General features: G+C 54.2%; 9 protein-coding genes across 9 annotated transcripts; 4 read left to right on the top strand and 5 right to left on the bottom strand.

Moving 5' to 3' along the window:
- The first annotated feature begins 226 nt into the window (after positions 1-226).
- On the top strand, positions 227-1965 carry BDP55DRAFT_264698 (phosphoglycolate/pyridoxal phosphate phosphatase). Its single transcript, XM_060566363.1, has 4 exons — positions 227-666; positions 777-798; positions 889-957; positions 1066-1965. Exons 1-4 carry the CDS (start codon positions 592-594, stop codon positions 1824-1826), a joined length of 927 nt encoding a protein of 308 aa, XP_060435129.1. The 5' UTR covers positions 227-591; the 3' UTR covers positions 1827-1965.
- Positions 1965-3495, bottom strand: BDP55DRAFT_264735 (uncharacterized protein). The gene is made up of 3 exons (XM_060566364.1): positions 2948-3495; positions 2818-2882; positions 1965-2752 (listed from the first exon to the last, which is right to left on the bottom strand). Exons 1-3 carry the CDS (start codon positions 3296-3298, stop codon positions 2104-2106), a joined length of 1065 nt encoding a protein of 354 aa, XP_060435128.1. The 5' UTR covers positions 3299-3495; the 3' UTR covers positions 1965-2103.
- Positions 3496-4346: 851 nt separating this feature from the next.
- Positions 4347-7511, top strand: BDP55DRAFT_647022 (DNA topoisomerase). Its single transcript, XM_060573746.1, has 6 exons — positions 4347-4835; positions 4891-5088; positions 5148-5326; positions 5380-5549; positions 5596-6926; positions 6981-7511. The coding sequence occupies exons 1-6, from the start codon at positions 4755-4757 to the stop codon at positions 7011-7013; spliced, it is 1992 nt and encodes a 663-aa protein (XP_060435127.1). The 5' UTR covers positions 4347-4754; the 3' UTR covers positions 7014-7511.
- Positions 7512-13321: 5810 nt separating this feature from the next.
- BDP55DRAFT_711052 (uncharacterized protein) lies at positions 13322-14105 on the bottom strand (the record flags this gene model as incomplete). The annotated part of the gene is made up of 1 exon (XM_060578173.1): positions 13322-14105. One exon carries the CDS (start codon positions 14103-14105, stop codon positions 13593-13595), a length of 513 nt encoding a protein of 170 aa, XP_060435126.1. The 3' UTR covers positions 13322-13592.
- A 725-nt stretch (positions 14106-14830) lies between these two features.
- On the top strand, positions 14831-15895 carry BDP55DRAFT_542557 (putative Sin3 binding protein-domain-containing protein; the record flags this gene model as incomplete). The annotated part of the gene is made up of 1 exon (XM_060568322.1): positions 14831-15895. One exon carries the CDS (start codon positions 14831-14833, stop codon positions 15893-15895), a length of 1065 nt encoding a protein of 354 aa, XP_060435125.1.
- A 1216-nt stretch (positions 15896-17111) lies between these two features.
- BDP55DRAFT_647013 (uncharacterized protein) lies at positions 17112-17805 on the bottom strand. Its single transcript, XM_060573745.1, has one exon. The coding sequence runs from the start codon at positions 17519-17521 to the stop codon at positions 17291-17293; it is 231 nt and encodes a 76-aa protein (XP_060435124.1). The 5' UTR covers positions 17522-17805; the 3' UTR covers positions 17112-17290.
- On the bottom strand, positions 17798-20281 carry BDP55DRAFT_647011 (uncharacterized protein). Its single transcript, XM_060573744.1, has one exon. It carries the CDS (start codon positions 19886-19888, stop codon positions 17879-17881), a length of 2010 nt encoding a protein of 669 aa, XP_060435123.1. The 5' UTR covers positions 19889-20281; the 3' UTR covers positions 17798-17878.
- Positions 20282-21750: 1469 nt separating this feature from the next.
- On the bottom strand, positions 21751-22934 carry BDP55DRAFT_711049 (alcohol dehydrogenase class-3; the record flags this gene model as incomplete). The annotated part of the gene is made up of 1 exon (XM_060578172.1): positions 21751-22934. The coding sequence occupies one exon, from the start codon at positions 22932-22934 to the stop codon at positions 21879-21881; it is 1056 nt and encodes a 351-aa protein (XP_060435122.1). The 3' UTR covers positions 21751-21878.
- A 544-nt stretch (positions 22935-23478) lies between these two features.
- On the top strand, positions 23479-25218 carry BDP55DRAFT_751213 (putative short-chain dehydrogenases/reductase; the record flags this gene model as incomplete). The annotated part of the gene is made up of 4 exons (XM_060580635.1): positions 23479-23493; positions 23862-23881; positions 23968-24197; positions 24280-25218. The coding sequence occupies 4 exons, from the start codon at positions 23479-23481 to the stop codon at positions 24918-24920; spliced, it is 906 nt and encodes a 301-aa protein (XP_060435121.1). The 3' UTR covers positions 24921-25218.
- Positions 25219-25988: the final 770 nt, after the last annotated feature.

Raw genomic sequence — 25988 nt, 5'->3', positions numbered from 1 at the left:
TACTTGTCTCAACTGCAATGGACAAAATCTGGGGAAATCAGCTTGGGGAACACAACGCTCAACGCAGCGATGAAGTCTCATCGAACATTGCCTACCAAGTAGGTGACAAAATAAGATGCTGGTCAGTATTGTGTCACTTTTTAAAGTACCTGCTTTCCTGTCTCAAGGCATTCCGACACCCATCTCCTCAACATTTGGAAGACCTAGTAGACTCGGAAAACAAGACCTTGGCCCATTGCATCCAGACCAGAGAGCCACAGACATGTTTCTGAATCTCCCCTCAGTCTCACTTTTTGCTCCCCAGATTTCAATAATCCCATGCCAACGACCCCCATCCAGAGAGCCGGCCGTCACTCGCAAGTTGCAAGGCCAAGCACCCGTCAGCACCCTGGGGACCAATCGGACGATGGCCGTCCGACCTCACTCCCCCACTCCGTCATCAGCGCCGCATGCCAGAAACCCGCTTCCGCACCCTTGTCCCACCATCCCGAAACTCAACCTCTAGAACGAACTGCACCTCATACTCACTTACCTAGCCCAGTCCGATACTTTTTTGTTGAAATCTAAACACCAAGCTCCTAAAAGTTCACGATGTCTCAACAACAGCAGCCCAAATACCTCACCGGCGACTCTGCCGCCACTCAAGAATTCCTCGACAAGTTTGACGTGAGCAGCACACCCCCACCTCGTTGAGTCATTTTCACCAGTGGAGAATCTCACGATGTTTCCTGAATGTCAGAAAATGAGATGAGTGGGTTACTGACCACGAGATACAGGTATTTCTCATCGACTGTGATGGTAAACCTCATCGTCCTCATTCCGGATGAGCAAACGCTTCTTCCTTCCGCCGAGCAACAACTGACAAGTCTTGTCCCTCTCCGCAAACAGGCGTCCTCTGGTCCGGAGACCACCTGTTCGACGGCATCCGCGAGACGCTCGCCTTCCTTCGCTCAAGAGGTTGCTCACCCTGAACCCCCCTCTTTTTGCATGAAATTTCCGCAAAAATCGCATCTCTGAATTCTTTGGCCCCTAACCTCATGAGTGCTCGTTCTCCCCCACCAACAGGCAAGCGCACCGTCTTCGTAACAAACAACTCGACAAAATCCCGCCAAGAATACCACAAGAAATTCGCTGCCCTCGACATACCCTCTGACGTGGAAGACATCTTCGGCTCAGCCTACTCCTCCGCCGTCTACGTCTCCCGCATCCTCGACCTCCCCGCCGACAAGCGCAAAGTCTTTGTCGTCGGCGAAGCCGGCATCGAAGCTGAGCTCCGCGCCGAGGGCGTCGACTTCATCGGCGGCACCGACCCGACTCTTCGCCGCGACATCACCCCGGAGGACTTTGCCGCCATCGCCGACGGCTCCGCTCTCGACCCGGAAGTCGGCGTCGTGCTGGCCGGTCTGGACTTCCACATCAACTATCTGAAGTTGTCGTTGGGATACCAGTACCTTCGCCGCGGCGCCGTCTTCCTCGCGACGAACACGGACAGCACGCTGCCCATGTCGCACACTTTCTTCCCCGGCGCGGGCTCCATCTCGATTCCGCTCATCAACATGGCGCAGCAGCAGCCCGTTGCGCTGGGGAAGCCGTCGCAGGCCATGATGGACGCCGTTGAGGGGAAGTTCCAGCTGAACCGCGAGCGGACGTGCATGATTGGCGACCGGCTCGATACCGATATCAAGTTTGGTATCGAGGGCAAGCTGGGCGGTACGCTCGCCGTCTTGACCGGTGTGCACAAGAAGGAGGATTGGGAGAAGGAGGGCGCCGCGGCTGTGCCGGCGTACTATGTTGACAGCCTGGCCAGCTTGAAGCTTGAAGCTTGATGCTTGAGAGATGAGTTCGCGGGCTGTGTGGCACGGTTGGAATGAATTTGGTAGGATTATTTCCCTATGACTACATGCTCCAGATGCATAGACGAACTCCATAACGACCTTATTAGAAACTAGAAAGAACCCCCCTAGAAGAGTACACAGATGCAGTTGACCGTCTATTCCGACTTCCTCGATGCGCACCTCACCACCAAAGTAACATATTCCGACGCTGGCTCTCGACAGAACATACCTATTCTAATAGGGGGTACGCAAGGTTTTAGAACCTACTCTATTTCTCCTTCTTGCTCTGGCGCTTGGCAAGCTCGCTCGTGCGAATGACCTTGGGCGCGGGCTTCTTGTACGGAAACAGCGACTTGGGCATAAACATGCCAACCTGGCTCTGATACTCAGCGTACTCGTGGTACTTGCCCGCCGTAATCAACTCAGTAAGCCACGTCGAGCCCTGGAACAACATCACAAGGAACGCGGAGCCCGCGAAGGTGTAGCTGTACAGCACCTTGGTGGCGTAGCAGCTCCACTGGTAGAGCACGAACCAGACCATCTGCTCGGCGAAGAAGTTGGGGTGACGGCTGTAGGCCCAGAGACCGTGCGTGACGAAGCCGCGCTCAAGGTCCGCCTGCGCCCAGCCGCGGGGGACGGCAGCTGTGGCGCCGTTGCCCTTTTTGTAGGTGGCTTTGGCGGTCTGGTAGTCCCATTGCTGGCCGTCGCTGATGTACTCGCTGAGGACGAGGCCGGCGAGGATGGTGAAGAAGGCGTAGTCTGAGGCGGCGAGGTCGGGATCGATGCGGCTGGCGAGGAGGAGGGAGTAGGCGGGTGCGGCGGAGAAGGCGAAGAGGAGGATGGACTGGATGAAGGAGATGAAGGTTACGTTGAAGAGGAAGAAGACCCAGGCAGGGACGTATGCGCGGACGATTTCCCTGAGTGAGTGGACATGTTAGAATACTCGCCGGAGGTGCAGTGATCGCTGGGGAGGGTTCAGTACCATCTGTAGTCTTCACTTCCGCGCTCGTAGCCTCCTTTGCGCCAGTAGTTGAAGGTCAAGCGTGTCTATCGGCACAACGCTGTTAGCAATGCCCTCAAGCTACGTAATAGATCATTCTTGGTATCCTTACACTCCAGAGAGTAGTCGCGGCCCCGGCCAGGGCAACTCGTTGCCAGGGTTCGCCATTCAGATACGCCCATGCCGCCGTGTGCAGGACATACCAGTTTGGCAAGAGACTCCACAGCCGGTCGATTTGCGAAAAGTTGCGGTGGTACTCTGACACGCCGAGAGTGAGGACCGCGATGAGCAAGGAAAAGGCGAAACCGGAGACGAGGGGGTTCGTCTCGAGGTAGATCTGAGGCAGCGACTGCGGGCTCGCGATGATCTTGCCGGGGAGCTCGAGGAGCTGGGGGATGAAGGGTTCGACAACCTTGGCCCACTCGGAGCACTCCTCCAGAGACTTGACTGCGGGGAGCGCCATTGCGAACGAGTTCTATCGGGCTGCTTGGTTCTGGTCAATCTTTGTAGCTGCCAAATTGCACACTTCAGATCGTTGGAACTATGGATGGCTTGCGAAAAGGTATTTTGAAGACCGTCTTTGTTGATCGTGTAGCTGTGGTGGTGCAGATGGGGCCAATTGTACAAAGCGCGTCATAGATCCGCAGGGAGCTTAGGTCCCCGCCGCCAGCTCCGATGCAGTGCAGGGGTCCTCGGCCACTTTGACACCGAAGATCCGTTCTTTGCGGCAATCCATTGGTAGAAAACCGCTGCTTACCGTAATCGATTTGCGAGACAGCACTGAGTAAGGACAGTGTAGCTTTGCAGTGAGAATAAGGACTTCTGACGGTAAGATCCCAGATCTGAGACGGGGTCGATCAATCTACCAAACCTCCTTTGTTGAGATGTAGAGTTGGATCGATGGCTTACGTCAATTTAGTCTTGCATGTGAGGTGGTGGCCACCATCTCGACAAGCTCAGAGCGTACCATTAGGTATTCTAGGTACTCCGGTATATTCCATCGTACGGGGCAATGTCGAAACCCTTTCATAGCTTCCATTGGAATCGCAACTATTCCTCCAAGGAAGCAGCGGCCGTTCTCGACGACGACCGAATGGTAAATTGGTGCTTTGAACACCCTAGTAAGGCACGCGACGGGCAAACCTGGAGTGGTAAACATTCCAACCAGCCGGCCATAGCCGGTAGCTTACCTTCTTGTGACATTTTCGATGCTAGGGAGTTTGGTGACGGAGCGATGCAGCTCCCAGGACAGGTACCTACCTCACCTACAGGCCACGTGGGCCTCGAGACTGAGAGGTCGCAGGTTTGAGCCGACGGGCTTGCTTTACCACTTCTTCCATCCCGATTAACTCCCGGGCATGTACTTACAGGCCGTGATCCAGTTGCCTAGGGATTTGGGTAACTCGACGAGCTGAAGCTACTGTGTAAGCGTCAAGTACCTGAAGATGGCCAACCGGCCCAGGGATCCAGGCATGTCCCGGAGCTGAAGCCTGTAAGCACGCACGAATCAGCCTGGGAGCCCCGCTGTGGGGTTGCACCAGGCCTAGGTACCTTAGCGAGGAAGATGATCTCGACCTCACTTCAACGACGTGCACTTCAAAATCTTCAATGTGTCGATTTCTGACGTTAAAGTTGGGCCAAGCCGTTGGTTACAAGGCACAAGACTTCATCGCAGTCACATACACTGGATCCCTTAGCACGTGTTAGAGACACTGAAAAGCTGGTGTGTGAGGGTTTGACGCGTTTAAGCCTGCGAAGACGCGCCTCTGAGGCAGGAACATAGATATCGCAAGATGCTCCTGCTCTCCCAGCAATAACATTCGTGACTGCACTCGCGGAAAGGATCAAGGACCACAGAACTACCGAGTCACAGTCCATCTACATGCAGTGGGAACCGGTTATCCTGACACACTGAGAACATGAAGGTCCTCTGCGTTGCCGAGAAACCATCCATTTCGAAAGCCGTTGCCGGCCATTTGGCAGGACGAAGCCCTGAAGTCGTCAGTATCACATCAATCAAGCCATATTTCTCTTACAGAAGCTGACATTCCTCAGCACAATACACGGTCTCAATACATCAAGAACTATGGCTTCGACTTCGACTTCGGCGCCCCATGGGGTTCGTGTGGTGTCACGATGACAGCCGTTCTGGGCCACCTCACAGGACTCGAGTTTACGCCAGAGAACAAAAACTGGTCGCACCCGCCACCAGAGAGCTTGTTCAGTGCACCAGTCGTGACCGTAGTACCTCAGGTGCGTCTACTTTGGCTCTCGTCCGGGGTTTCCATGGATTCTGATAGCTGCATGTATAGGACAAGAAAACCGTTGCGGAGAACATTGAGCGGCAGGCTCGATACTGCCAACTTCTCGTTATCTGGACTGATTGTGATCGAGAGGGAGAGCATATTGGAAAAGAGATTGTCAATGCTGCCAAGAAAGGTAACAACCGAATCACCATCAAGCGTGCCACTTTCAGCAACATCGAACGAGCGTAAGCCTGGCCCCTTTTCGTTACATGCGAGAATTGTCTCTGATAGTCTGTAGCCATATTCTCACTGCTGCCCGGCGCCTCACCGACCTTGATCAGAAGCAAGTCGACGCCGTGGATGCGAGAATAGAGCTAGATCTTAGGATTGGGTATGCTTTTACGCGTTTCCTGACCATCAGTCTTCGTCCCCTGGGAGGTGCGCTGCAGGAACGAACAATCAGCTATGGTAAGCTTGTACTTGGCGTGCCATTTATCTTCTAACAAAATGTCAGGCTCTTGCCAGTTTCCGACTCTAGGATTTGTCGTAGATCGGTACTTCCGGGTCCAAAACTTCGTCCCCGAACCGTTCTGGAGCATCAAGGTCATGCACTCCCGCGAAGGCAAAAAGGTCAACTTCGGCTGGTCACGAAATCGCCTCTTTGACCGGATGTCTGTTGTCATTCTCTACGAGCGTTGCATCAACGCGAAAATGGCCAAGGTCACGAAGGTTCAGGAGAAGCCAACGAGGAAGTGGAAACCCCTGCCTTTGACCACGGTCGAGCTGCAAAAGGCAGCAACTCGTCTCCTCCGGATGAGTGGTCAACAGGCCATGACAGTCGCCGAGGGTCTCTACAATAAGGGGTTTATCAGCTATCCCAGAACCGAGACAGATCGTTTTGACAAAGGCATGGACCTCAAAGCACTATGCAGGAAGCAGACGCCTGATTCTCGATGGGGAGAATATGCGCAGAGCCTACTAGATGGGAACTTCCGTCAACCGCGAGAGGGGAAGCATGATGACAAGGCCCATCCGCCCATCCACCCGGTCACATATGCGGCGCCCACAGTATTGAATGCGGATGAAAAGCAGCTGTACGAGTACGTCGTGCGACGGTTCCTGGCTTGTTGCTCTGAAGATGCCAAGGGCCTGGCAACCGACGTGGAAATACTATATGGCGAAGAGACATTCCATACTCGTGGACTAGTCGTCCTAGAGCGCAACTACCTAGACGTGTTTGTCTACGAGAAATGGAACGACTCTGCGGAACTACCGAAATTCACGCCAGGAGAGACATTCCAGCCAACAGAAGCCTTGATGACGGATGGCAAGACAAGTCCGCCAGGCTACCTTACTGAAGCAGACCTCATTGCTCTTATGGATGCCAACGGGATCGGAACAGATGCCACGATGGCGGAGCACATTCAAAAGATTCAAGACAGAGAGTATGTTCAGCTAGCTGACGGGGGTCAACGTGGCCAGGATGGTGACGACGATGATGACGACCGGGATAGACCTCCTTCGCCGCCAGCTAGAGGCGGCCGAGGGGGCCGCGGCAATCGCGGTGGTCGCGGTGGCAGAGGGGGTCGCGGCGCGTCGTCGACCGGACGTAGAGGGCTCAAGGTCTTTATCCCGACGCAGCTCGGCGTGGCCCTCATCACGGGATTTGATCGCATGGAATTCGAAACTAGTCTGGGCAAGCCATTCTTGCGGAAAGAGATGGAGAACAAGATGAAGGCAATCTGCGACGGGCGCATGACCAAGGAGGCCGTCTTGCGGGAAAGTCTAGGTCAGTACCGACAGGTATTCAGGGACTCGCAAGAACGGCTCAACGTTCTCAAGGCGGTAAGTCGGGGTTCCATCACTAAGACGTCTACTACACGCGCTGACTTTACCTAGGCGTGTCGCGAATACATGTCGATTCGCGAGTGAGCCCGGCAATTCGATTGTACGTGATGGCAGATAAGGGCTCAGCCCTTTATGGGTATGCGAGACGCGAAAGTGTCGAAATGAAGTGGGATAATCCCAAACATCGTCGTCGCAGTAGCATGGCTCCATACAACAAACAAGGACCACGGGGCGAGGTTTCCTTATCGATGGTGTCCACAGGAATCCAAACGTGGGTGTGACGACTGGTGCGTCTGGAAGGGTCACCACGGTCCGAGAATCGGCGCCGTTGGCCTACTTACCATTGTCTAGCTCCGAATAAGCTGCGCGACATATCTACAAATTTCTATCATCGTCTGAGGTCTCTTGGCGGCTAAGGTCAGGTCAGCACGCACGCCGGCGCTCTTGGTTTCAACCAGCCGTTCGGGACTAGGAGCAAGGCAAATACGGAAGAGGTCGGGAAAGGCGCAGTGACGAGGGGCGTGGAGGGGTGTGAATGATACCCCGCCGCGATATCTTGGACGAGAAGCGGGGTGAGGCGGCTACTGCAAGTCGACTTGCAGACTTGCAGTTGGTGGGTGCCCGCCCGCGTGAAGGAGGGGGGGGGGGGGGCAACCCGGGCAGAAATCGGCCCAAAGGCGGAGGATTTCCCAGGGATCATTGAAGCCGAGAGGTTGCGAAAGAGAGGGAGGAGGTAGGAAGGTAGTTGCGGCGACGCGGGATCGAATGACCCCACAGACTTCCCGAGGGAGGGATCACATTAGGAACAAAAAGATGGGCACATTGACCATCGGGAGATAGAGGGGCGTCTTTGGTCTGGTCTTGGGAAAACGAGAAGCCTTGGGGCTAAGGACTTTAGAGCCCGAAGCCTCGACGATGCAGCATGTCACAACGTGGGGTTTCGTAAGTGGATGAAGGTGGACGACCACGGGCTCGCGATGGAGGAGCCTGATTCGACGACGACGACGGCATTGACGTAACTACCTCATCGTGAAAACCTACTGTGTTGGGTACGGGATAGTTGTAGAGTTGCATACTTGCGGATTGAGAAACATCAAGTGTCCACATTGACGAGACAAAAGGTACCGTGAAGTATACTACCTATGAAGACCGGGTATTTGTTGAAAATGTTTGGTACTTTGCATTCCTGGATCGCTTCGCATGTTTTCTCCGGGAACAAAACGTGTTAGGTTGCCCTAGAGAGGGTTCATCCGGACGGGGCGTGAGTGATTCTTCGCAGCTGTGGCGCCAGAACCAATCAGATCATGGCCTGGGCGCAACGTGATGGTTGCGCTCGTCGGCGTGCGACGAGAAGAAGTTGGGCTTGGTGGTTTTGCGCGAATTCCGGGCATGACTTTTTGCGTCAAAGATGAGGAAATCTCGTCCATTCCTGGCTCAAAGCTTAGGTATTACAGCCAGCCACAGATGAGGGGAAGAAAGGGTCGCCAGGTACGGGATGCTGGTTAACACACGAGATTTCTGTTGAACTCCACGATATCTCCATTGGGATGTCACTACATGTGGTTTGACACCTCTTACCCTCGGTTTCTCCTCCTCCTCCTCCTCCTGTACTCCCGTATGCGGTACGTCCGACTGCAGGTCGAGGCCTTCCGAAACGCCGAACCCACCAACGACGTTGTGGGATGTTGCCCGGATGCATGGTATATCAGCACATCACCTTTGCATGATGAGGAGGAGGAGGAGGAGGAGGAGGAGGAGGAGGAGGAGGAGGCGAAGAGAAAGAGAGGGGGTGAGTTGTTTATAGACAGTATATGTCAGGTATTGCCGTCTTCTACACGTTTTTGGTTGGTCGGACACTGATACTGGGTATGCCTAGACCACAGGGGCGTGCAGATTATTGTAGGTAAGTAGTCGGAATCAGAACAGATGAGATGCGATTGATTTGATTTGATCAAGCCAAGTTGAGGCGGAAAGCAAGCACATGGACGGATTTGACCAAGAGGCATAGTAGAGACAGAGAGAGGAGAGGGTGCGGCGATTGCTGAAGAAGGCCGTCAGCATGCCGCCCATCGCGAAGAGGGAAGGCGTACGCCGCACGGGAAACCGGAAAAACGCAAGTTGCTACAGTAGAAAGCCTAGAAGCACGGGGTGGCTTTTTTTCTCTAGGTCATTGGGGGCACAAGGGGGAAATCCGGGGGCTGAGGGGGAGATCGCTGCGAGGTGCATCATACGGATACGGATTGCTTCTATAAACCACCCAAAGCATCAAGGTACGAATACCTAGGTGTAGAGATGGGAAGACAGGCGCCTCAGCCGACACGGTTCGGCCGGGTCTGTCGGTCCAATTTTCAGACAGGCAGACTTGAGTTGTGGCGCGCGCCTTGGAAAGATAAGCCCACACATCGCCAAGTTCCATTCTGGCGGTTGATGGTCACCGAATCTGGAAATGATACGGATAACGGATCACTTTACAGATAAGCAGCTGCACCACCACAGTGTCCAACATTGGGAGTGATTTTTTGTGTATCTTTTGTGTGGAGTTAGCCAGAGCCCCAGGGCAGGGCGAGCAGGGCGAAAGGAGAGCGGGATGAGATGGATTTCAGCTGTACCGTGGGGTACAAAGCAACTACACGCGCGCAAGAGAGAGAGAGCAGCTGATTGTTAGGGACACGCCCCCTTTGGTTCAGGTCCAGTTTCCAGTTGCTCTACCCGTCACGAAGCAATTGCTGGGGGGGACTCTGTGCGTGGTCACTGGTTGATGGTGTAGTCTTGGCACTTCTTTGGAATGCCGCAGTGTGCGAGGTCAAAAGTAAAATAGATATCCGTAAGATATTCGAAAAAAAGAATCGCAATGGAAGAAGAAGTGCGACAGCGATGCTGGCGTCGCAGGGGCAGGTGTTGAACCGGGGATTTTTCAGCTGAAGCTCGCGGTTCCTCACTTGCGACTTTGAGGCGCAGGTTTAGTCAGGTCTGGAGTGTCGATCATCTCTAACGCGACGGGTTTAAACTTGGTGCAAGAGGACACGTCGTCGCGTCGGCGGACTAAGACCTCTCTGTAAGAAAATAGCCCATGACATATGGTATGTTTTCTTAGTTGTGAGATGGTTTGCTTAAGACTAGCTTCGTTGTCTCGATCTCACCCAAGGAAGAGAAATAGGAGAAATGGACGATGACGGTCGAGTCCTTTCTCTTGTTCCTTTCTTGGAAGTTGGGTGAGCGCGTGTCTCAGACATGTCCGGTCTGGATCGTCCCGCCGGTATATGAATGCTTATTGGTATTCGTAACCACACAGGAGTAATTAGGGTGAAAACATGAAGAAATATCCGTACAGGAACCCGACATTGCTAGCCTGTCATTGCTCCTGTTGCTGCTGCTTGAAATCTGCACGAAATTGCGCGTTGCCAAAGGTTCGGTTTGACTTACACGCCCCCTTGCATCTTCTGTCTTGATGCTGGTATACCATGAAGGCATAGAGACATGGGACAGATTCTATTCAGGTTCTACCAAGACTTCCATTCCAGGATCTCCACGGCGTCGTCCGGAAAAGGGGGTGTTAAGGTGAAGGGAATAAGAGGCGCTCCAGGGTAAGGAGGAATGTCAATCTCGCCAAAGGTAAGAGTTTTCTTTCACTTTCTTTTTCGAACCATCTCGATCACTTGGAGTTGACCAAAGCGTCGAAGGCTTTGGGAATTTCCTCCAAAAAAAAAAAAACCACAATCAAAATTGCAACCATCGCAAATAGGGGGATGATGGTGACGGAAAATACAACATGAAAATGTGCGTGTGTTCTGTGCGGTGATGAAAGGCCCTCTCTGGCACTCTGGCCCCTGGTTGTTTTGACAAGGCCCCCGGCCTGTGTTGGTATGGTCGCACGTTGCTGGTTGCTGGGCTGAGAGTACTCCGTATTCTTACACTAGGAAAGAAATGGACTTACAGAGCGAAGCTGCGGGTTTGCGATTGATGACGACACTATCTCATTCTCCAGTTTCCCGCAGCAGCAGCAAACTTGACGGCCGCCGAAGTATCCATCTCAAACCCCGTCCGTCCGTTTCTGCTGTTTCCGTCTGGGATAATAGCAGTAGCAACAGCATTTTAGCAGCAGCAGGAAGAAGCACACTCCCACAGCTCTCCACCAAGTCAAACTTCGCATTGCTTTGGTGCTTGCCTGCAAAGCTGTAGTTGCTTCAGTGGACACCGGTCCCGTGGTCGCGTCTGCCAGCGGCTTGCTGGCGGGAAAGACTTCAGACATGGATGGGACATGGGTACGGATACATGGGGGGTTTGACAGGGGCAATAGCATTGGCACGGGATCCGGGCACAGGAAGCGGGTGGGTTTATTAGCGGGTACGGAACGGGTAATGAATCAAAGGTTGACAAAGGCTGATGATAATGAGATATGGATATATGTCAAAGTGTGTGTGCGATGTGGGAGGAGAAGAAATCGCGATTGGGGTTTTCGAACCCTATCACCACAATGTTCTAATTGTAGGTGAATGAAGGGGGGAGAAGAGGAAAGGGTAAAGAGTCAAAATGCCATGAGTCGGAGTTCGTGTTATCGATGGTGGATCTCCAAGGGGGGCTTGGATGCCATGGATAGGTAGGGATGGGAATGAGACGGGACAAACGGATATGGAAACAGGGACACTTTGGAAGCAAAGTTTCATGGCTGAGTCTTTTGACAACGTACCTCAGGAATAAGGTACCGTGACAGAAGTGACAGACGAAGGAGAGACTCAAGAGAGCAAGAAAGATCCCCAACAGATCGGTAAGCTCTTTGGCTGCACGCTGTACCCGAGACGAAGGTTTCCATTTTACCGCGCCCAGTGTACCATAGAACGGGATCACCGGTTGGGATACACTATGCGCGGTGGGCTGGGTGGTGATATTGTGGTTGACACGGGCGCCGGCGACGCGGTTTGATGCGCATCTAGAAGCAGCCCTTGGACCTTGGCTCCTATGAGTGAGTGGAAGGAAGGGGTGGGTGGGAGGCGGCAATTTCTAGAGCTTAACGGCTTATGTGTATCGTTATGTGTGCGCGTTTCGTCGACATTGATGCCCTGACAGGGAGTTGGTGACTTTGCTGCTTGCTTGCGCTGCGGGTTTGTTGTGACTTGTAACTGGCAATCCATCGTCTGCTTGACCCTTGACTCCTGGCGTAACCTCTTGATAGTGCGGCGTTTGACACGATGATCGGGTACTCTCTTCGTTTTCACCGTCGTTTCTCTATCCTTGTATCAAGCTTATTATGGACCTGTCTAGAGAGGGCCTGGACGCGGAAGGTCAACAGTTGGTTACTGGAATGGACTCGGAATGGAGAAGCGCGTTGTGGGCTAGGCCGGGGATCAAGTGCGTGGGCTTGACTGCAATTCCGGAAGGCCACGGGTTGCTGTCCCCCTTCCCCTACCCTTGGCCCTGGGGCCACTGGGGCCTTTTTCCCAGGCCTTGGATCATCACACTTACCGGCCGACCCTATCGGCAGTCCGGGGAAGACAACGAGGTGGGAACTTCGTTTCAGTAGCTTCGGGTTCGGCATGGGGCATGGGTATGGGAACTTGGGAAGAAAGAAGACCAACTGACCGGCGCATGGGGGGACGTGTCTTCTGGGTCCGTCGTGGAACTTGTCGCGGACGCTTCAAATCATTCATGGATATGGATCGCATGGGACCTTGGACCTTGAAGGCTTGAACCTGTGTATCTCAAGGTATCCGTATCGATGGCCGGTTTGGCGGTCAAGCTCGGGGACAGGAACGGGATAACGAGATGGAGCCTGCCCAAGCTCCGTCGTTGTGGATTGCTTGGAGGTCAAGGATGGAGTTTAGAGCTGTCGATGGGTGGGTATTTTTTGATGGGTTGGCGGTTTGTGTGCGGTGTGTGTTGAAGCTGTATCTGTCGTTGGAATTTGGTATCTTTCTGCAAAGGTACTTGGATCAAAGAAAAATCAATCAGTTGGATCAAAAGGTCATAGAGATCAGGACCCTAGGGAAGATGAGTTCTCTACCCTTACCCAGCGCTGGACTTTTAGGTCAAACTGTCAAGGTGGCAGGTAGGATCACGAAAGAATATCAGATCAAAGGTTGATAAGGACCTCTTGAGGATAAGGTAAGCCCGGACAAGGCAAGTAGAAAGGTAGTAGGTAGTCTCTCCAACTCCTCATCAGCCTGTCATCAGCAAGAGCGATGACTCCCACCCAAAACCAGGGCAACTGGAATCAGTGGATAGTAGGGAAGAGGCGGAAGCACAGGTTTGGAGGCATGAGATGAGGTATGAGGCGTATGTAGTGTGCGACACACTGTGTACAAGATGCCTTTGAGCAACTCTCTTGCCCTCTGCAGACTGCAACAAGGTGAAGGTGGGAGAGTGGAGGAGCAAGTAGGAGAATAGCGATACACCCCCCTTTCCTCTTGCCGTTTCTCCCATCTCCTCTCGCAGCCGGGGAGTCCTTTTTTTGGTATCAGCGACCCAGCCACACATACCTCGTCCTCCAGACACACACTCGCAGTCTCGCACACACCATCCACACTCAGCTACCGTCAGTCACCACCTGGTGACCAACACTCGACACCCCGTGGCCATGACTTGCACCCCCCGGGGTGTGTTGTCCATCACCTGCGCCAACGCCAGCCAGCGGCGCCCGTCTCTTGCTCCTTTCCTGTTGTCGCCGTACTACGTAGTCGTTGTTGCGTTGTCGGGGCCTTGTCTTGCCTTGCCTTGGTTTTGCTCTTGGTGCTTGAGACTGGATGGTAGCAGGTGCCCATCCATCCATAATCCGGCCATCCATCGCCTTCCCTTGCCTTCGCCGCCGCGGGCCTTTGTCTTCCTGCAGGCGGTTGAGTTTGGTACGGGCGTCAGGTTGGCTGCGAGTTGCTGGAGAAAGCACCCGGGCTTGCGCCCATGTAAGGTGCCAAAGCCAAGCTGCACTGCATCATCTCTGTCATTCTCCTTCTCCTCTCCCTTTAGGCTCTCTGGGGTCATTGCCTTGTACCAAAGGAGACTGGCCCGCCACAGGGAAAGAGGAGGAGTCACCAGCGTGGGAGGTACGGAGTAGATACCGAGGAAGCAAGAGAGAGAGCGAGGTACATGAGTGTACCACACTTGACTGCGGATACCTTGGATCCTGGGTTGCATCCGTCCGGTACCGTGGGTACCTCCTACCCCCCGGTCGCCGTCTCTTGACATGCCCCAGGTCTTGCAATGTACCCCATGTACCTCTCTTCCTCCTACACACACCTTCCAGCCCAGCAAAGAGGAACAAGGTGAGAAAGAGAGAGAGGTAGGTACCGCGAATGTCTGGTGTGTGGTGTAAGGCAAGGCATGGTGTGTGTGTGTGTGTGTGTGTCGCTCTCAGTCATTCTACAGTCAGGTATGAGTCTGTCACTCCCATCCCATCCCATCCCATCTCCGTATCCGTCCACCACCACGGTCCCTTTTACTTTAGCCCTGGCCGTCGCACTCATCTCACCCTCCCTTTCCCTTTCCTCTCTTCTCTTCTTCAACGCAAATACAATATCACGAAGAACCACAACTGAATACTGACGAGATTCTCTTGTCACAGTCACGATAATCGCAACAGCCACAGCAACACCAGCCTGATCTGCCAACAAGTCTATTAGCCGACCCGTCGAACTAAGCCTACCTGCACAGTTCCACACTTGCATCGCATCCCTTCCGCTTCTAGCAGTACGTCAACAGGAAACCCTATCCCACCGCACAGCACTGCGCTGCGCTGCGTCACATTATCCCTCCCTCTCCCCTTGGTGACTCAACACCACTACCTCCCATCGTGGGATTCCTCCCATACACTCTACCAGTCTCATCATCATCACTCTACTTAGTACCTGTAGCTAACCATCGCTATCGCGTACAGACACGTCTAGAAGCTCAAGACACGTCTAAACGACATCATGGCGACCATGGCAGCTGCTGCTTGCGATATCCACCAGGCCTCCAACATGAGCCGAGACAACTTGACTGTTGTAGCGGCTCGGAGTGTTCCTGCGACGACTGTGACACGATCTCACCCCCTCCCTACTCCTCCCAACTCCATCTCTCCCGCCCTTCCGCCTCACGGCCTCAAGGCCCAGCTTCAGAAGGCCAGGCTCGAGCCTATCGACTCGGATCTGGATCTGCACGATGACCCAACTGGTCGCAGGCAAGCATCGCGGTCACCTTCCTACGACGCCACCGGTGCTATCAGCACCACCCTACTGGCCAAGCACCACCTCCCCGAGATCCTCCTCAACCACGGCCCTCTGGCTATCCGTCACATCATGGGCTACCTGACAACGTCTGTCCCGGGCTTCGCAGGAATTCCGCCGACAAAGGCGCGTCGCTTGGTCGTGGGAGCCTTGGAGTGTCGCGGAGGCGAAGGTGGCGGACCGGACGGCGATGTGGAATTTGAAAAGGTGGGCTGGGGCCGATGGGATGCTCGACGACGTGGTCAGGCCGCGCGCGGGTCTACACCCCCCACTGACTACCGATCCGGCATTCCCATCAACAAGACCGGTGGACGCGGCGCCGACAGGTCTCGCCTGAACGTCGCTTCGTCTTGTGCTGGCGATTCCATCGTCTTCTCTCACGACGATCGCGATGCCATGATGATGGAATGCGAAGCGGACAAGATGTCCTTGGATGGCTCGGCTTCCGCCTCGTGCTCCGAGGCTCCGGATGATGATGATATCGCTATGAATGACGACCCCGAGGACGCCACCGACGACGAGGACTGGGCTGCCGTTGGAGCTGCCGCTCTTCGCGCCGAGTCCTACAACACCGCCGGCGCAACTGCCCCGTCTGCGGGACGCAGCTTCCTCTCCACTGGTGTATATAACTCGGGAGGCATGCGGACCGTCTCTACTGGCATGGCGCGCTCGCTTCAGCCTATGCCCTTCGACTTCTCGGCGCTCCAGGGCCCGTCTGACGCGCAGGAGCGTGAGGCGGTTGAGGCTCTGTTGCGTCTAGGTTCTGTATAATACCATTTTTTTGCATAGCACGGCGTTGGGGGATGAAAGGACTCCGCTGTGCGATCGGTCTGTTTGACTGATGAGAAAGCATGTCTCCTTTTTTCCTTGGATTCGGAATGGTTAGCTGGGTTGGTTGAACCAAGGATACCGTGTCATGACTTCATTGGCCGAGCCGGCGCGCTCTGGATCATGCACCACCATTTTCTGGCATTCGTCATGGCACGGCGGTTCTACACTACATGGGTTCGGCGTTCCTGGCATTGGAACGGCAAATTACGCCCTCGCGCGAAGGGCAATCATTGTGGCCTTGGGCACCACTTTGCATTACGATCATGGCTCTATTGGAGGATACCCCGACACGTTTGGTCAACAACACGTTTTGACACACTACTACTTGGGCCGGCTGGCTATCTTGGGGACTGTCGTCTCATCGCCCCGCCTCTGCCTGTGTGGTCTCATCGTGGTACCTGGTTCGAAGATGTTGAGCCCTCACAATCATCTTTGTTCGGCTTCTACAAGCACCGGTCTATTTGAGACCAAGGCAACGCGGTGGCGTCGACGACAGGTTGGAATGGGCTGGCCTGACAACACCACATCCCCAAACACACACTTCAATTCTCTCCCATTCATGCGTATACCACATTTTGCACATACCCCCCCTTTTTTGTTTTTGTTCACACATCTGCATCTCCCCACTTCAACACGCCGTGGAGGATTACATCATCTAGCGCTGGGCGAGCTTCACCTCGTCAGCCATCACACTACGCGCCCCTATTTGCGCACTTCACACCAACACCTGTTTTAATCAGTTTTGGGGTTGACGAAGACGACGAAAAGATTATGGATATTCGTGTCACATGAACACTGAATACACACGACACATGATTTTGTGTTTGCGAACTGGAAGAGTCAGCATGAGCTTTGCTGTTTGGCAACTCCCGCGGAGGACAGGACGCGCAGTTAGAAATGAGGAACCTTGGTGATGCTTGGCTCGCTGATATTGCTTACCTATTTGATCGGCTTCAGAGCACTATGTCTTTTGGGACAGGAGAAAGAGCAGAGGAATTGAAACCAAAACCCAAGGGAAAAAAGGACAAAAGAGAAATTACCTCCCTCTACTTTTTTTTTTCTTTTTTTTTTTGGCGAACGGCGGGATCTGGGTTTTTCGGGATTGGGCGGCTAGGTCTAGCCCTCAAAGAATGGAACTCTTGATTGTTTCGTCCCATCCTTGTGGTGTATACTGACGTGTGATCACTTCGTTCTTTGTGATTTGTGTATGCTGAGGCCTCCTCACAGTGAAATAGCACCTTTGTCGAGTTGGGGTCTCTACACCACAATGCATAGAGACACTGGATCCTGCGGCTCCCGAGCTGACATACCCCCAAAGCCTAGTCAATTGCCTGGTCAATAGACAAAGACTCTAAACTCTCTAATGAGGATAGAATTACTCTTGGGTTGATTATGGCTGTACGTTGCACGGAAGTTTCTTAAGATGTGCGTCAAAAACCAACGACAACTGTTGATCAAGGGGCCATGACATGATTTCGTGACGTTGAGGATGGTCACCCCGCCGAGTCTATGCGCAGGGTGAAAGATGGCTGTGAAAAAAAGGAAGGAAAGTGTGGACGATACCATGAAGGTTTGGGTGATGTGGGAGAATCTCTCTTCTGTTCGTCATACCAAGAAGAGTGAGTACATTAGTTGTCATGAGAAACGTTCCTCCTGAGAAGTGTGGAATCGTCCTTCATTAGACTTGACGGATTGGCCAAGATAAGGAAAGTGTTGCTTTGTTAGAGTCAAGGCAAGGTTAGAGGTGGGAAGCATACGCCTCTGCGTATCTGACAAGCCCCTTTTGTGGGGTTTTCGTTTTCTTTTCAACTTGATCACTCTTACAGAATCAAAACATTCACACGATGAAGTACTTGTACAAAGACTTTGGTATTTACATTGCAATTTATCTATAGTGACCGGGCTTTCAAGCCACCGAATATGCTAGACGAGAAACTCATTGGGCACGTACAGCGGCATAGAATCCTCCCACAAACTATCCGTAAGCATCCTCTTATTCGACCCATCCGCGTCCATGACGAGAATCTGCCCGTACGGCTGGAACGTCTGATCATAGATGGCCGCCTCGTCCCGGAACCCGTACATCCCACTAGAATACAGGATCCGCCCATCGGCCGACCATACGGCGTGCGCGTCGTTGGCGCCGCTGGACGTCAGCGTCTGCAGATCCGTGCCGTCGGGCCGGATCGTACAGACATCAAAGTTGGTTGCCGACGTCTTGCGCGTGAAGACGATGCGCTCGCCGTCGGGCGACCAAAATGGCAGATTGTCCGTCGCGTTGGTCAGGCTGCGCACCGTCTTGGTCTCGAGGTCGATGACGCGGAGGCCGTAGCGGAGACCCCACTCGCGGAAGACGAGGCTGCGGCCGTCCGGGCTGTAGGAGGGGAAACCGGAGTGGACCGTCCCGTCCGTCAGGGCCTCGTAGAAGCTGCCGTTGGAGGTTGTGCGGTAGACGCGGGCTTTGCCCGTCGCGCGGGACTGGAACCAGGAGCCGAGGCCAAAGGCGATCCAGCTGCCGTCGCTGGACCAGGCTGGTTGGAAGGCGCCCGCGAGGCCCTTTGCGACGAGGGCGGCGTCGATTTCGCCGGTTTTGGAGGAGTCGAAGACGAGCTTGAGGTCGGTGCCGTCTGGGTTCATGGAGACGATGGAGGAGTTGCCGAGCTGCTTTTGGGTGATGACGAGGCGGCCCTGGAGGGAGAGCTGGGGGAAGACGTCGGTGGAGCGGTATTCCCAGTCCGTGTCCCAGCTGTAGAGGGGCTTCTCCATGGCGCGGGCGGTGAAGCCTACTTTTTCGTAGATGACGAAGCGCCCGTCGGGGGACCAGGCCGGGGAGCGGATGGCGGCTTTGACGGGGGCGTGGGCGCCCGAGGTGTAGTTGTATCCTTCGTTGTCGCCGCCCTTGATCAGGTAGGCGATGTTGCTGCTGCTGCTGGATCCGTCCGAGGTGCTGTCGTCAGCCAGCCACTGCGGGAACATCTTGACGCTGGCGCCAGAGGTGTGCTCGATGCGATCTTCTCCGGTCTCGAAATCGACAGAGACGATCTGGGAGATGGCGGCGGCGAGGGACTCGGGCCGGTGTGCGTCCCACGTCTGCTCGGTCGTGATCTCGTAGTAGAGGATCCGCTTTCCGTCGGGGCTCCATTTGGGCGATCCGAGACAGTATCCCGTCTTGGTAGCAATCTGGCGGAACCCGGAGCCGTCCGGGCGAACGACGTAGACGGAGAGCTCCTGGGTGTGTTCCCATCCCGTGCCGTTGCCGTGCCCGCGCCAGGCCGTGTTGCGGTCGGAGGCGAAGGCGATCCACTCGCCGTCTGGAGACCAGCTTGGTCTGAAGTGGCCGTCGGGTAGTAAGGGGTCGCCGGCGATGGCGGGGGTGTTTGTGAGGTTGCGGCGGGCGCCGGTGGCGATGTCAAGTACCCAGATGTTGGCGCGGTAGCCGTTCTCGGTGGAGACGTAGGCGAGTTTAGTTCCGTCTGGGGAGAGGGCACCCGCGTCTTCGACCGAGGGCGTGGCGATGAGCTCTTCCAGGTTGGAGCATGAGGCAGAGGTGGTGTTGTTTCCGGTGCCGGCAGACGAGAAGCTGCAGCGGTAGAGGTCCGAGTTGCCGTCGCCGTTGCGCTCGGTGGTGAAGGTCACGAATTTGCCGTCCGGGGAGAAAGCGGCGTGGTACTCGAAGCTCGAGGCGTTGCCGAGGAGCTTCTGCTCGTTTGTGCCGTCCGCGTTGGCGATATAGAGCTCTGACGTGGAGGGTCCGATGCGGTTCATGAGCAGGACGCCCTTTTTGCCGTCTGCGGCGGGGAGGCCGCGGGCCGAGTGGGCCTGCGGGAGGGAGGCGAGGTTAAAGTCGGCGCGGAGCTGGTGGACGTGGCGAGCCGAGATCGACGACGTGCCCAGGCAGAGGCAGACGAGGGAGGAAAGGAGTGACGACCGCATCTTGAGGGCTTGGGGGTGGCGAGGCACACCGCTTTGGAAACGAGTGAGAGTGAGGTGGTGGTGGGAGAGAGACAGAGAGAGAGAAGGGTCCCGAGGGCATCTACATCGTTTCGTCTGGTATTTGTCTTTCTTGAAGATGGCTCGACTTTGCCATCGCCGCCGCCCCTCGCATATGGGTGAAGTCCGAGACCCAGGAAGGGGAGGAGCTTTCACAGCAATAAACCAGGGTCCTGGACATCGGCACTGCGAGCCCAGAGCATTCTCTCTAAGTCTGAGTCTTCTCAGGGAGAATTCTATTGGCTTTCATGACGATTGCGACGCTTCCTTCCCGCCCAATTGCCGCTTTCCGCCATGAGCAGCGGTTCAAAGTCTTGGCGGAGTGGAACATCGCGGGTGTAAAAGAGCTTGTTTTGGAGAAGTTGAAAAGTTCCTCCCCGTTGGGGGTGACATCCCGGGTTCCTGAGCGGGTTGCCATTCGATCGGACCAGCCCCACCAAAGGCTACTCTCGGATAGCTCCCGTAACTTAACTCTCTGATGCAGGACTGATCGGACCTATCTTATGGAGTCAATTGCCATTAAACACCGCATGAGGAAGGTTCTTCTTTTCGAGAGGTATCCAATGATGATGAAGAATTTTCCAACTTCTTCCATGTGAGTCTCCCTGAGCCTCCGATGAAGAAAAAGATTCTGTAAACGTGGGTGCGTGGCTGCGGGGGAGATGCGAACGTTTGTTGACTGGGGTGGACTATCCCGTTCCCCTCCTCCTCCCATAGGCTATCCCAGCCTATCGAGATTAGTTGCATGACGTTAAAATTTTGTTAGGTTGTCTTATCAATCAATCGGTTCTTCAAGGGGAGGCTCAATTTCCCTCGGAGTCGTCGTGCATGACTTCGGCAGATATCGGTCAGAAATCGGCCACTGATATGTTGTGTAAGAGTACCTAGAGGCCTCCTTGTGCCCCATTCTAGCGGGTGAAAGCCGAGGCCGTTCGGTTTTCGTTACGTACGTGGACTTTTCGCGTGGCTGTAGCCACAACTCTCAGATGATAAGTAAGTCTATTGATGTTTGGCTCTGCTGAGTGGATAGCAACGCAGATCAAATGTGCGAGGACGGCAAAATGTGTCCAGAGAAAGTGTAGTCGACGCAGGACAACACCGTGTTAAATAGCTATTCATCCACCTTAGCTCTGAACCAGCCCTCCCGTGTTCTCGTATCCCATTAACTGCTACATAGCGTCAGTATATCCATCTCCAGTACATCCATCGCCAGTCTTTCTCCAATTTTTCTCTATTTCGAGATTGTTCATAGGCGGATATAAGGAAAACAGAGCAAAATTAGAGAAAGACTAGAGGCAGATATAGTGACGCTATCCAGCAGTTTATGGGATAGGGAACTCTCTTTGTGAAGGGCAGGGTTTCTCGGGAAGGAGAAGCATACCCCTATTATCTGTTCGCAAATCTGAACGCTGTGACTTTTCTCGGTACAGACTTCTGCAAGAGTTCAGATCTGCGAGCACATATCACATATCGCGAAAGGCGATGGTGACGGCGTGCTTGCGCCACCTTAGCATCCTCCCGCTGACCTGCACAACATCTGCAATTATGCAGTCTGAGCTGCCAATGGGCTCTCGTCAGCAGACGAATCAGGCAAGTGGCGCTCCGATTCGGGAGACTGCATCCCTGTAGCATTCGGCTCCGGTACCCTGGTCTCCGACTCCATTACCGGCGTTGCTAAGCACTAAGTAATACTGCTTTTTTTGTGTACCGGGTGCTGGTTCTTTTAGGAACGAGCACGAATTTTAAGTTGATGAGCATATCAGATTCACAAAATAAATAGGAAGAGAAAAGCTATAGCTGAGGGCGCGGAAATAATGACAGCATCTTAGGTTATGCGGGTTTGTTGCGCTTTATGAAGCTTTCTCATTCAAGGATTTGTTTGTCGCTAATAGTTGCCTGTAAATCCATTTGGCTGCTGCTAACTTTTCACACACTACGACACGATATAGACCAACTTGGTTCCGCTGACCTTGCCCTGTCTAACAAGATCAAGACCCTTAAGAACGCCCTCCAGGCCACTTCCACCCTCATTCACAGTCGGCTTATGAGCCACAACCTTTCCCTCTGCCAATAGCCGCTCAGTATCAGCCCAGAACTTGCTCCCAAACTCCAAGTCCGCCGGGATCGCCGGCAACGCCTGCGGGCCAAACTGGCACGGCTCGCCGATGGCAGTGTACGCCAGTGTCATCTTGGTCGTCACCTTGCCGTTGATGGCCGAGACGAGCTCCGCCGGCACGGGCCGCAGGGTGGAGTAGATGCCGCCGTCCTCCGCAATCGCCTTGACGCTGATATCCGCAGATGATTCCGAGGAAATGCAGTCCAGCACGTGCTTCAGCTGGCCGCCCGCGCTCTTCTTGATATCCTCCACGACGGTAGCGGACTTGTAATCCAAAATCACGTCGGCGCCCAGCTTCTTCAGATAGTCAAAGTTGTGAGGCGAGGCCGTCGTGATGACGTGCAGGCCAGAGAGCTTCGCGTACTGGATCGCCAGCGCTCCGGTCGCCGTGCTGCCGCCGTAGATGAGAACGGGCAACGTCTCCGTGCTAGGCTTGTCAAAGTACGGCAGGCCGAGGCTTTGGTACAGGCCCTGGCCCACGGTCGTCACGCTGACGCCGAGGGTGGCGGCCTCCTCAAAAGTGACGTTATCCGGGATGCGGAGCTGCAGGTCACCCTTGACGGTGATGTATTCCGCAAAGGTGCCGTCCTCGTGATGCACGGCGTTGGACCCGTGGGCGACGCCGGCGATGCGGTCGCCCTTCTTGAAGGGCTTTGTGACTTGGGAGCCGACTTCCTCGACGACGCCGGCGTAGTCACAGCCCACGCGAGCGCCTGTTACTGCGAAGAGGTCGATGTGGAGGGCGTCAGTTGGGTTCAGGGCGACGGCCTTGACCTTGACGATGAGGTAGTCATCGCGGAGCTTGGGGGCGGAGGCTTCGACGACCTGGGCCTTGCCTGCACCCTGGATGACAATGGCGTGATTGGAAGACATGTTTGTATAAAATGATGGTTCTTGGTAGTTTATGGTAAGATTGATCGCAATTTGATAATGATAGAGAGTACTATCAGAGTCTTGAAGCGAATTCGGTTTCCTCGATTGTCATTTATGCTCAGCTTCCCGGATGCTTTCTCTCATGCTGAAAGTTGAAACCCGAGAACGAACATTATTAAGCACGATCCGTTCGCCCCCAATGCGAGGGCTACGAATCCATAGTGGTCTGTCCGTCCTGCCGCCATTGCGGAGTTGCGGAGAGGAGACGGACGGTCAATCAACGAGTTGCGGGTGGGACTCGAGCCCCACATTCGACGGGCTACGGCTGCATTCAAATCGGTGCCGGAGAGTCTCCACTTTCTCGGGGGCGATTATTAAACAGGCCCGGGAAGATTATGGTTTACTCACCATACGCAATCGGTGGGCAGAGGGATAAAAACTGGGACCAAAGCTTATACCAGTAGAGTCGACCTTTGTCATCCCGAGGCCCTGCCCGGCCCCTCCTTCCGGAACACGACATGGAGGGGAGGTGGCGCGCCCCAAGATGGCGGGACAAGGAGCATCTGAAGGCTCCGAAGGCGCACGTTCTTGCTGTAATCTTTAAAAAGAGTGTTGGTCTATGAGCTTACCAATTATCGTCAAATTTGATGCACACAGCTTGAGATATGTCATCATGGCAAAAGTTTGACTGACCTTTTTTGCCATTTTGGACAATGGCTTGAATGGCTTGATGAAAGGCAGGATTTGGGTGCCATTGCATTCCAAATTGCAGCTATCGCATCGTTACTTAAGTAGTACAGGATTTCCACGTCAAGATTACGTGGTTAGACAACTTATTCAACTCGTCCAGCTTCTTCAGTCTCCCAAGTATCTCACCATTCAAACATCGTCCATCCTCACCTTGTCGTCATGTCGTCACCTAACAAGCGAACAATCCTCATCACAGGGTAAGCTGAACCGCCGTGAAGATACCATCTCTTGTCTTTCTCTGTTTCTTGGCCTTGCATTTCTCCAAATTCTGACGTGTCTTTAGATGCTCTCAGGGGGGTGTCGGTAATACACTGGCGCTCGCATTCGCAGCCCAGGGCCTGCGCGTATTTGCAACTGCTCGCTCCCTCAAGTCGGTGGCGAACCTCACAGAAAAGGGCATCGAGACGCTCACACTCGACGTGACGAGCTCGGAGAGCATCGCTACGGTTAAGGAGGAGATTTCAAGACGTACAGGCGGTAGCCTTGACATTCTGTACAACAACGCGGGTGCTCGTAAGTCCTCCCCCCTCCGTTCCGGACATCCTGACTATACCCCGTCAGAACAAGACAACTGACAAGCTTCTTCCCACGTCAGTCTACGAAGCACCAGCAGTAGAAGCAGACTCCTACCGCACCCGCCAAATGTTCGACGCCAACGTCTTCGGCCTCTTCGACATGGTAACAGCCTTCACCCCGCTCCTCCTCGCCGCCGTCTCCACCTCTTCTTCCTCCTCTCACCAACCGACAATCGTCAACGTCGCCTCCGTCCTCGCCCGCCTCCCAGGCCCCTTCACATCAGGCTACAACGCCACAAAGGCCGCCGTAGCAGCCTACTCCGACACCCTCCGCCTCGAAGTCGCGCCCCTCGGCCTCCGCGTTCTGACGGTCTACATGGGCGAGGTCGCCACGTCCATCATCCAGGCCAACAACATCGCCTTTGACCGGGACAGCCTGTACGTCGACGCCGAGGACAAAGTGCGCGAGCGCAGCGCCACGCACGAGAAGACGACGATGAAGCCCGATGAGTTTGCGCGGCAGGTCGTGCCGCTTGTGCTGAAGAACGGAGGGAGCCCGTATGTGTGGAAGGGCACGAATGCGTGGCTTGTGTGGTTTTTGAATGCGTTTGGGCCGAGGACGGTGTTTGATGGGACTATGAATGGGACGTCTGGGTTGGGTGATGCGGTGATTAAGAAGAAGATTTTCGAGAGGGGGCAGGAGAAGGTCAAGAAGGCCTAGGTTCTGGTTTTCCAGAGTTGGCAAGAGTCAATGACTGGGCGGGGTGATGTTGGTGATCTAGAGCGGCATTCTGATTTCCTGTACCGCGTTTTTTTGTTTTTGATTTTGCTTGTTCACCTTTTCCTGAGATGAGCCGCAACAGGCATTAGAGTAAACCTACCTATCAGCGCTTAATCCAATCTTCCGTTTCTCGAATATCTCGCTCCAAGAACATCACGAGACTTCCTCAACGTTCCCCGGGGTTCCACCTCTTCAGCTCGATGCACGAGATCTCTCACACCTGCTTTTCTTCTCGCAGACCAGGCGTGAGTGCCCTGTATTGCCTTTGATATACTCTGGAAATCTAGAAGCACACTGATACACGGTGGATCCTGTTGGGAAGAGGTATTTCAAACCCGGATGCTGGTGTCATCCCGGCGCCGAGTAGCCGTCCCCGCCAGGCCTGTCATCATCCGCGGGTCTCGGCCTTTTCGGCCCCGGACTTTCGAACTTCACTCAGTTCTGTCGTAAACTTAGTAAGTGATATCCATTCATCGCCCCGCACACCCGCACGACGCATCCGCATATGCCGTCAAGAGTACGCCGTACGGGTTACTCCAATCCTGGGTGACGAAGTACGAATTTCCTAATGCAGACAGTATGAACTTAACTCCAGTCAAATAGGCGAAGAAAGCTAGAATACAGCTCCATTAAAAAGATTCAGAGCTTAGAGGTAAAAGTTTCCAGCATTGATGAGAAAAAGGAGTTAACGGGGATAAGGAATAGTTAGACGTCAGATCTCGGGAAAGTTGGCAAACAAAGTACGTATGAGGTGGGCGCCCGGCGCTACTCGGCGCCTCGGATCTGTTGGTCAGTAGCGCCGGATCACAAATCATGGAGTTTCTGACTAAATTCCACTCTGTAGCCTCCTCGAAACTCCAAACCACCAACACTATCATCATGAAAACAAAAGGTGTATATAATGCTGTGCAATCGGCCCTCTCCAAGATGTAGTACACAATGGAGCAGAAAGATATACAAGACAGTCCTGACATCGCAACATCAAAGTTACTCACCATCTCACGACAT

This window comes from Colletotrichum godetiae, assembly GCF_030913485.1.
Source record: "Colletotrichum godetiae strain CBS 193.32 chromosome Unknown BDP55scaffold_4, whole genome shotgun sequence".
NCBI classification, from domain to species: Eukaryota; Fungi; Ascomycota; class Sordariomycetes; order Glomerellales; family Glomerellaceae; genus Colletotrichum; species Colletotrichum godetiae.
The sequence above is the reverse complement of the archived record's forward strand: the minus strand, read 5'-3'. Positions and strand labels throughout refer to the sequence as shown.

Excerpts from the sequence above, each read along its gene's own strand:
- BDP55DRAFT_264698 (XM_060566363.1), top strand. The coding sequence starts at position 592 with ATGTCTCAACAACAGCAGCCCAAATACCTCACCGGCGACTCTGCCGCC. Across the intron at positions 799-888 it reads ATTTCTCATCGACTGTGATG|GCGTCCTCTGGTCCGGAGAC; the intron begins GTAAACCTCATC and ends CTCCGCAAACAG. Across the intron at positions 958-1,065 it reads CGCCTTCCTTCGCTCAAGAG|GCAAGCGCACCGTCTTCGTA; the intron begins GTTGCTCACCCT and ends CCCCACCAACAG.
- BDP55DRAFT_647011 (XM_060573744.1), bottom strand. The coding sequence starts at position 19,888 with ATGCGGTCGTCACTCCTTTCCTCCCTCGTCTGCCTCTGCCTGGGCACG.
- BDP55DRAFT_264735 (XM_060566364.1), bottom strand. The coding sequence starts at position 3,298 with ATGGCGCTCCCCGCAGTCAAGTCTCTGGAGGAGTGCTCCGAGTGGGCC. Across the intron at positions 2,883-2,947 it reads CCGCGACTACTCTCTGGAGT|ACACGCTTGACCTTCAACTA; the intron begins GTAAGGATACCA and ends TTGTGCCGATAG. Across the intron at positions 2,753-2,817 it reads GGAAGTGAAGACTACAGATG|GGAAATCGTCCGCGCATACG; the intron begins GTACTGAACCCT and ends CCACTCACTCAG.
- BDP55DRAFT_647013 (XM_060573745.1), bottom strand. The coding sequence starts at position 17,521 with ATGGTATCGTCCACACTTTCCTTCCTTTTTTTCACAGCCATCTTTCAC.
- BDP55DRAFT_647022 (XM_060573746.1), top strand. The coding sequence starts at position 4,755 with ATGAAGGTCCTCTGCGTTGCCGAGAAACCATCCATTTCGAAAGCCGTT. Across the intron at positions 5,089-5,147 it reads TCGTGACCGTAGTACCTCAG|GACAAGAAAACCGTTGCGGA; the intron begins GTGCGTCTACTT and ends CTGCATGTATAG. Across the intron at positions 5,550-5,595 it reads GGAACGAACAATCAGCTATG|GCTCTTGCCAGTTTCCGACT; the intron begins GTAAGCTTGTAC and ends ACAAAATGTCAG.